The sequence below is a fragment of the Engraulis encrasicolus genome, chromosome 3 (assembly GCF_034702125.1).
Source record: "Engraulis encrasicolus isolate BLACKSEA-1 chromosome 3, IST_EnEncr_1.0, whole genome shotgun sequence".
NCBI lineage: Eukaryota > Metazoa > Chordata > Actinopteri > Clupeiformes > Engraulidae > Engraulis > Engraulis encrasicolus.
In genome coordinates, this window is record NC_085859.1 from 26,821,122 (window position 1) to 26,831,088 (window position 9,967).

At 44.4% G+C, this 9,967-nt stretch overlaps 1 protein-coding gene across 1 annotated transcript in view; it reads left to right on the top strand.

Annotated features, from left to right (window-relative positions):
- The first annotated feature begins 1,307 nt into the window (after positions 1 to 1,307).
- LOC134444337 (uncharacterized) overlaps positions 1,308 to 9,967 on the top strand; it is a 10,971-nt gene continuing 2,311 nt past the window's right edge. Inside the window, exons 1-7 of the mRNA XM_063193671.1 lie at positions 1,308 to 1,389; positions 1,530 to 1,577; positions 1,702 to 2,065; positions 2,299 to 2,478; positions 2,694 to 2,783; positions 3,288 to 3,462; positions 9,618 to 9,877. Of these exons, the coding sequence (XP_063049741.1) occupies positions 1,366 to 1,389; positions 1,530 to 1,577; positions 1,702 to 2,065; positions 2,299 to 2,478; positions 2,694 to 2,783; positions 3,288 to 3,462; positions 9,618 to 9,877 (1,141 nt within the window). The 5' untranslated portion in view covers positions 1,308 to 1,365. The remainder of the gene's footprint in view (positions 1,390 to 1,529; positions 1,578 to 1,701; positions 2,066 to 2,298; positions 2,479 to 2,693; positions 2,784 to 3,287; positions 3,463 to 9,617; positions 9,878 to 9,967) is intronic.

The following is a 9,967-nucleotide window of genomic DNA, read 5'->3' on the forward strand; positions in this document are numbered from 1 at the left end:
GTCCATCATAGATTAAGTGTGCCTGCACATATTCTGTTGCATATGAGGGTGAGCTGTTTCTCCGTCCTGGGCCCACTCATATTACTGTGACACACCAAATTTCATCTGTAACCTATAGGTGGGGGTTGCAGGTTATCCATCCTAACAATATGTAGGCTACTATTATGTATGACATCACGTTGGGGGCTCTCCAGGCTCAACCTTAGAATCCTGGGGGACATCCCCAACGTGATGTCATACCTGCAACCCCACCTTTTATCGGTGCATGTGGGACAACTTAAAGGATTTATCCGGAGTTGGAACAAATTTGCCTGTTTTTTGCATGTTTGGGATGAAATACAGTCACTCTAGAGCAAAATCAAGGCAAAAGGATGCGTTTTGAGAAAGTTTGATAATATCACGTTAGCCTCGTTAGCCATATCAGCTATGCAATATGAAAGATGCGGGCATCGTTTTTCGGCGGTTACACACATTTCAAAAACACAACATTTTAAAGTCTTGCACAGCTCAAAACAACGTCACACTTACCTCGTAATATGTTGAGGGTATCCACACATAAACCGAAGTGTCCAAAGTCCTTCATGTATTCTTGAAAGGTCTGCAGAATGTGTTTTGTGAAGCTACTACCTTGAGAATATCTAAATTACGGTCAAGACAACTATTTGACACTAAAGCCCACCAAGTAGATTGCCGAGTGCGTCGCACCATCAGCTGTGGTTACTCGCTATGGAAATAATCATAGCTGATGGTGCGACGCACTCGGCAATCTACTTGTTGGGCTTTAGTGTCAAATAGTTGTCTTGACTGTAATTTAGATATTCTCAAGGTAGTAGCTTCACAAAACACATTCTGCAGACCTTTCAAGAATACATGAAGGACTTTGGACACTTCGGTTTATGTGTGGATACCCTCAACATATTACGAGGTAAGTGTGACGTTGTTTTGAGCTGTGCAAGACTTTAAAATGTTGTGTTTTTGAAATGTGTGTAACCGCCGAAAAACGATGCCCGCATCTTTCATATTGCATAACTGATATGGCTAACGAGGCTAACGTGATATTATCAAACTTTCTCAAAACGCATCCTTTTGCCTTGATTTTGCTCTAGAGTGACTGTATTTCATCCCAAACATGCAAAAAACAGGCAAATTTGTTCCAACTCCGGATAAATCCTTTAAAATGATCTCTTGGGCCAAATAAAATTACTCTGGGCCATATTTGTCCCCCAGGTCTGAGTCTGGCATCCCTGGGTTATTGCATAAGCTACCGTCCTGGACTTACACCATAACATTTCATGTTTTACAGTAGATGACTACACCGTTGAACAATGTTTAGGCCAAGGGGGTTTTGGCAGCGTTCGTGCTGGCATGAGGAAGAGAGATGGGGAACAGGTTAGACTCTTTTCACTGCCTCGTTTTGCTTTTTAACCCTGAGGTTCAGTAGGCAACACCACCCTTGCCCGTCTTTCAGAATTACATCGTAACTTTTCTCAATCAAAAGTTCATCAGTTTTCTTCCCCATCTTCCTCTAGGTGGCCATCAAATTCGTGAGGAAGACGAAGGTGACATTCTTGACTGTGGTATGTAATTCATTTTCTTACCATTGAGATATTAATACCTAATTCATATCCAAAAATGGTACTAATGAACAACCCGGTCATCAATGGAAGCTTTCCATTAAATGTCTTTTCCCCTTCCTCTCAGCCTGAAAATGGCACTCGCGTGCCGAAGGAGGTGGCTCTGATGTTGAGGCTGCCAGCACATACCAACGTTTGCCAGCTCCTCGACTGGCTTGATGGCAAGGGCCAAATCGCCCTCATCCTGGAGCGCCCTCAGCCGTGCATTGACCTTGCCGAATATTGCCATCAAAGACGGCCCAGCGAGCAGGAAGCCTCGGCCATCATGAGGCAGGTGGTGCTGGCCGCCAAACACTGCCACGACCACGGAGTTCTGCACCGCGACATCAAACCCCAAAACATCCTCATCAACACCGACACCAAGGCCGTCAAACTGATAGATTTTGGCTGCGGGGACTTCCTGCGAGAGGGGCCATATACGTCTTTCTCTGGTATGACTGACACAATATTGATAGTGTGTGTGTGTGTGTGTGTGTGTGTCAGGGTAAATTATGTTGATTTCAAATGTTGATTTGCTGATGAAACCATTAGAAAGAAATGCCTTGACTCCAAACTTAAGACACAGGCTAGAACATGAATTAAAGAAACAAACCAACAAACAAAAAAACTATATCAAAATGATGACCAGTATCCACCACTGGCTGTTCCCCCAACCCTTCTACAGGCACATGGGCATTCATGCCACCTGAGCTGTTCGTTCAGGGCAGCTATGGGGCCCAGCAGGCCACCGTCTGGTCCTTAGGTGTCCTCCTCTACTACCTGGTCAAAGGTGTACTGCCATTCTACTCCGAAGAGGACATAGTGGAGAAGAAGATACGGCCACGCCTGCGCAAGCTCTCACCTGGTAAGTCTGAACAAGAGCTTTCCCTATTGCACCTTGACATCCCTTTTTGCATGGCGACACTCCCTTTAGCTGAGCTGAAGAAGGAAACCTGGGTGAATAGTCGTCACAGCATGCAGAGTCAATGTGTTTCTCTCTCCCCCCCCCCCCCCCCCCCACACCCCCCCCCCCCCCCCCCCCCCCCCCCCCCCCCTTCTCTGACCCTGTCATTTGTACAGATTGCCGCAACCTCGTTCTCACATGCCTGAGGAAAGATCCCGCCGCACGGCCAAGCCTCGACTCCATCCTGAGGCACAGATGGCTTGGAGGTGGAGACTAGTCGGCAGACCCCACACACACACACACACACACACACACACACACACACACACACACACACACACACACACACACACACACACACACACCAGGGCTTGGCATTAACTTTTTCCCTTGACGGCCACTGCGGCTAGTGGTTTTCCCAAGTCGCTAGCCATTCAGCTATTCTACTAGCTACATTTTTTTCTTCATCCTGATGCTGTACATCTAACCTCAGAATATGAGTGAAGAAGAAGAGTGCACAATGAGTGCACATGTGTTAAATCACACAAACAGAAACAGAGTAACTGCCCCTGGTGTATCAAATGACACAATTTCAAAGTACAGAATATAGACTATTCTGATATATCATACCATAGAATAAGCCACCTGCCAACTGGATAGTTTTACCAGCATTTGGCCGGTTGGCAGGTGCCAGTGTCAAGCCCTGACACATACACACACACACACACACACACACAAAGCGCTGTTTCGCTCTGCGCCGTGCGGTGCAGACGGTGGTGGGCCGACGGGGACCCGCAGACGATCCAAAGGCAAAGGCAGTTCCCGTCCCAACATGAGACGCGCTGGCGAACTACCTGTGGTGGTCATAGGCTACGACGAGGAAGCATTGGTGATGTGGCACGTCATGGAGTTCGCCACAGATATCCAGCTGGACATGCTCCCAGGGTGTGGCTGGCCACTGCAGCGGCTGGAGGGGTGGAGCCGGTGGGGGGCCCGTCTTACCGCTCACCAGGCATGCAGTGCAGTTCCGCCCCATAGCCTCAACCTCACCATCTATGCCAGGCCACCAGACTGAATCTCGGCACCGCTGCTTCATTTTGACGATGCCCAGGTGACCCTCATGCACCATGGCCAGCACGGGGGCTTGGAGGCTAGCGGGGATGACGGTGTGGTGGGCACGTGAGAGCTTGGTGGTCAGTACGCAGCGTAAAGGAACGGCTGTATACTAATACAATACAATATACATCCATATCCATATATATACAATGAGGACCCAATCCTGGCCCCTCCTCTCCTAGGGACCAGTAAATACCACCCTACCATTGCTTCTTAATTAAAAGTTTGTTTTGAACACACAACATATTCCCATGTGTCCAGTTTTCACACTGTTACCTGTAGGACCATAAATGCAGAAATGCCTCTGCACACAAAATTGATAGGTTTTAATTGAAAACTGTCTCCAATAGCATATTTCACCATATGATCACTGTGAAGCACAGTGTTATTGTCACACAGTGTAATTCGTTGTAACTTGTCCAGTAGTGAAACATTGTGTAAGTCATCATCACTATTGTGCATTTCACTACACCAACTTCCCTATTGTGAGATGAAACCACACAATACTTTTACTCTGAAGTGGACTGAACTAGATTCCCAGAAGCATCTTCCGCAAGCGTCTGTTCTGTACAATGTGACAACTGCATGTGTCTCCTTGGAAGCATCTCATTCAGGTTTTGCTAACATGTCACTGATTCTTCAGAACAGGTTTTAATTTTGAAAGAAAAAAAGTTGCTCAAATCCAAAACATAGAGGAATATTAGCATAGACGAAGGTCTTGGCTCTGCAGCATTGTATTGGTCAAGCTCCCCAATGTATAAAATATAGGCTCTTACTTGGTTTTGCCAACACCGTCAGACACAATTAGAAGTAAAACATTTTTATTACTGTATTAAAGTGAATAATTACTTTCATATTTTAACTTAATTGTAGATACATATTGTAAGCATATTATTAAAGCATGTCAAAAACTTCCGTCAGATGTCAACACCGTCAGGTTTTTGTCTGACAAAGAAAACCTCCAAATAGAACAAGCTGACAAAAAATCGAATAAAATCTGACGGTGGTGACATCTGACGGTGGTGATAAAAAAACTACTCTTTTACATAATATGTGAGCCATTTTGTTTTCGCTCTTAGGTGCTTCATACCTCTTCTCAAAAAGTGTATATTCATTTAAATGAATGTAATATAGTGCAGTACTATTATAAAACACTGACAGTGGTGACCATGACAGGTTATGGGTGGGACAGTACCAGCAGAGAGAGTAGAGAGAGAGAGGTTCCATTGGCCCATTGTTTCCGGGTTCTATTATTGGGGGGGAAATCCCCCTTTAGGCAGACCTAGGCAGACCTGAGGACTGCTCTATTCAATGCTAGGAGCATTATGCCACGCCCCTTTAGGCAGACCGGAACCTGGTCACCTTAGGTGCCCATAGAAACCTATTATGTTGGCATATCTCTATACTTAAAGAATCTCTGGTACCAGTGTCCAAACAAATTAACAAACTGAAGAGAAAATAGTAACATCGTCTCCATAAGCAAAAGGTGAAGACACCTCAGCGGAGTGAGCTGTAGGGTTAGTCCACTGGGCAATAAAAACCTGCATAATAAACACCTGCATTTGTGCCTAAAATATGTTGTATTTTCAGTATATGTCAGTATTTCAGTAGGTAGCCTATGGTCATTTTAGTTTAATAATGCAGCAATACCAAATATGACCAAATGCTCTGAAATGCTAGGGAATGGATCTTTCAAATGGCTCCTTTTAATCTGGCTAATATCAATAACAAACACAATATTCATTTTCATGGTGCTGTTACTTTGCTTTCGCCCAAACAATCTGGGACAGCAGTGCAAAACGCTTTCCATCAGGAACGAATCAAATATTTTATTAAAGGAATATTTATTGTAAAGCACTCTGCATGATTTAGAACTCATTTTCAACATACTGCCAAATGCAAACATCTGTGTATAGTACGCAGAAGAAAGTAGGAGAAAGTATTGTAGAAAAATCCGAATTATTGTCTTCCTATTCAACTAAGCTTGCAATAGAGCTATTCAGTGCTGCATGAAGATTTCCTTGTGTTTGAAAATGTAAACAGCAGTAGATCATCCTTCTCAGCAGGGACCCAGTGGCAGTAATCTCCTGCTTCACAGAAGAAGCTACAAGATACTACTGTAAGTGAAAAAGGATCCTTTTCTCCTCTTCTCTCCTTAGACAACCCTTACTCTCGTTCTTGCTCGCTATCCTCATGTCCTCTCCTCTCCTTTCCTGTCTATTTCTATTGTCTCCTCTCTCTGCTTCTCGTTTCCTTGTCTCATCTGGTCTCGTATCGTATTGTCTCCTCTCCCCTGCATTGCTCTCCTCTAATCTTCCTACCTCTCCTCTCCTCTCCTCTCCTCTCCCTTGTCACATCTTGTCTCTTCTCCTCTCCTCTTCTCTCCTTAAATCTACCCCTCTCCTCCCAAAGGTATTCCTCCTCTTCTCATCTCCCTTCATCATCACTCTCGTCCCATCTCCTCTCATCTTGTCTCCTCCCTTAAACCCTCTGCTCCTGTGTGGTCGTCTCCTCTCTTCTCCTCTCCTTTCCTCTCCTTTCCTCTCCTCTCCTTTCCTCTCCTCTCCTCCCATCCCCTCTCCTCCCATCCCCTCTCCTGTCCTGTCCTGTCCTCCTCATCCTCCTCTCTCCTCTCCTCTCCTCTGTTCTCATCATATGACCTCCTCTATGGTGCTGGCTGCTCCTGTGATGGCCTGGGCGAGTATGGACAGGTGTCTGTGGGCCTGGTCCCAGTGCTCCTCTGCCCCCGTCCTCTTGGCCTGCTCCACTGCATCTGCCAGACCGGGGAAGGTGGCCAACCCTGACGACCTTGAGGCCCAGATAACATGCCTGTGGGAACAGTAGGGGATATGGGAATGGGAGGATGGGGTGGGAGGCAAAGATTTGATGGATGGATGGATGGATGGATGGATGGATAAATGAATGAATGAATGAATGAATGAATGAATGACCATGGGGATATGGAGAGGAAGAGAATGGGGTACAATCCAAAAGGAAAATCGTGTTGAATGAATGAATGAATGAATGAATGAATGAGGTGAACAGGGGTTTCAAATGTTTCACCTGAACGCGTATTTGTCAGGGAATGCCAGTGGATCCAGGAAGGCTCGATCCAGAAGCATCAGCTGGTCATTGATCTTACGAATCTCCAGAGGCCTTTTAAGAGAAACACAGACAAAGCAAAGATCTTCATTATACACTTCAGAGGAGAGCAGAGTAGAGACACTTAAAGGAACAGTACACCCATTTTTGATTTTTACATATTTGCAGTAAGTCGGTCCGATATCGGGCGGATATTTGCATATTTTAAGTGTATCGGCCGATACGCGTGTGGTTTTGGCCGATACGCAATATTTATTATTTTATGGCATTCGGGTTTTTTTTAAAAGCACTTGATTTTTTTATTACTTGATTGTAAGACATTACTTGATTGTTAGAGTGGGTGTTTAAATGTTACAAGTTCTACCTGAATTTGATAATGTTAAAGGAATGTTTATTTTTCAACTTGAGACCTGGGTCATTTTTTAACCTTTTTTTTAACCCATATCGGCCCCAAATATCGGTATCGGAAATCGGGTATCGGCCAAGGGTGATGGGGAAAAAAAAATCGGTATTGCATCGAATGTTAGCATCAAGCCACAAGTGACCACAGGATGGGATTAAATAGCTGTTTTGCACTTTGGTGAATTTTACATTCAATTCTAATGCAGTTTATAAGTACATTTGAGAATGTGAAAGTCAAAATATGGTGGACTATTCCTTCAAAGAATCCTGAGAGAAATTAAGTGTTATAAATGCAATCATAAAGATCCTAAAGTCTCACTTACGTCACGTTTGAGAGGTCGAGACCAGTTATGACACTGTTCAGGTTGTTGGCTGCGGTGCGGAATCTTGCCACTGCATTAATCAGCGGATCTAAATAAAAAATATTAAAAAAAAACAGGAAGTACAGTTGTGTTTGGATTTCTTGGGTGACAAATATCATGTCTGCCTCATTACAAATGTTCTTACATTCCTAGTAGTTGTATAGATATTTGGCTTTTGTGAGAAAACTGTCAATGAAAAATGTCAAATGTGCACAAAAGAGTGATTTTGAAAAAATGTAATTTCGGCAAGAGCATACAATTTTTAATTCATGAATCAAAAGAATTCTACTTTCGCAATTCAGCTTGTCTACCTCTGCAGGTGCCCTGATTGGTTTGTGTGGGTGGTATGTTGCGTCAACAGTGAAGTGAAAGCCCACCTAGGAAACTCCAACTCCCATTGACATTGTGACACAGCACTCCACAGCAATGAAAAATATCCAAGGCACTCTTCTTCTTGGTTAAAAAGCTTTTAATAAACAGCTAGTTCATAGTGGAAAGGTTAAAAATTGCCAACATGTTTCGGCCGACAATGGCCTTCTTCAGGACTGTAAAAACATTTCAAATCTCCCCCCACTTCCCTATATGCATGTGAACGTCATCATGTTCTGGTGCGCATCGCGCAGGTCTCCAGGCCGTGCGCGCCTGTGGACGTGCGAGCCATCTGGTTCCTCCCGTTCGTGCTTCCACAGCACACAGTGCTCACTGTACAAAACGAAATTGCATTTATGCCTCATCGATGCAAGGGACAGCAGCCCCCAATGGCGACCCAAGGGAGCAGTGCAGCGGGACGGTACAATGCTCAGGGTTCCTCAGTCATGGAGGAGGATGGAAGAGAGCACTGGTTAATTACTCCCCCCCACCTACCTAGCAGGTCGGGAGTCGAACCAGCAACCTGTGGGATACTCGTCATACTCCCTAACCGCTTACTGACCCTGCAATTGAGATGTTATAACCCATTATAACTCAGGTGAGGTGAGGTGAGATGACCTACCCATGGAGATGGCTTGGCCGGTCAAGTCTTCCTTGAAGTTGTCCTGGGCCACACTGAGGTATCCCTCCAGGCTCTCTGCATAGTCCGCGCTGTTGAAGGGCAGCAGCAGACTGTCGGCAAGACGCAGCAGCACACTGCCAGCAGTCCTCCCCACCGTCTGGTGACTGGTGAAGCCTGACAGGAGGAATAGCAACAGACAGATAGAATCATGCACATAAAGAAGGGAACAAGGGACGCCAAAGAAAGAAAGAAAGACACACAGACAGAAAGACAAACAGACAGACAGATAGAAAGAAAGAAAGAATGGAAGAAAGAAAGAAAGAAAGAAAGAAAACAATTGTCCAAGATGTTGAGAAACAGATGTTGATATTACAAATTAACTCTATTTTAATTTATGTTGCATCTACTGAATAAAGACCATCATACCTGGATCAATGTACTTGGACGCATAGTCAAAGGTGTCATAGGCTGTGTGGTAAGCCGGGTAGATGCGCGCTTTAGTTTTACTCTGTGAATCAATTTTAAATTGAGCAGTTGTCAATGACAAAAACACACAAATGACGTATAGATGATGTATATACCAATAATATGGTAGCTCCATGATGATCCCATTCACAGTTTGCAGAAAAATCTTAAATACATCATTAAGACATGGTCATTATCATTTTGAATGTTTAGAAAAGGGCAGCATTTTGCTTTTATTCTCAAAATACAGAGTCCCAACTTTTTTGGAATCCCCTTTGTATTTTATTTAATCAGGTTTAACTATACGTATCACTACTGTTTATTCCAAGTTTTGAGATGGCTAATAAACTGAATTGGAATTAAAAAATGAATTTAGCAGCAAGGGCATGGTTGGTGTGATGTAATAATGCTGATTTTGCACTACAAACTGATGCTGCACTGGCAAGTCACATAAATCATCACTTGTGACATCATCATTTGGAACACACTGAGAGTTCCGTTTCAGCAGATGTGATCAATTATTTAGTTATGTTTGACCAAGCAGTCATGTCATGAAACAAAAAAATGGAAAAGGAAGACATAGCAGATAGGCCTACAGGCTGTGGCTTTTTAGCTGCATGTACTGCTCTATTGGTAAGAATTAGAAAAATAATCAAAAACAGGAATATAAGGCAGAGGCGGAGGAATATAAGAATTGCGAAGCAGGAGAGCGAAGACCACCAGCAGCAGCCTCCCAAGGAAGCTAGCCAAGACCTTGGCCAAACGGCTGGGGAAGGCAGGTGCCGGGCCACTGCACCTCAGCCCCGGAAAAGGGGATGGATTTCCTCTGGGCAAGAGGCTCGGCCCTCATTTAAAAGGAGGCGTGCTGGCCTGAACGGTGCCAAACCTCGGCAAAAGGGACCTGAGCCAGCAAAACATGGAGGTAAGTAAACCTGGTGTAAAAATGCAGATTTTTTTATTGGGTAGGCCAACTCACTGAACTGTAATTTTAAAAATATCCCAGACACAGGCC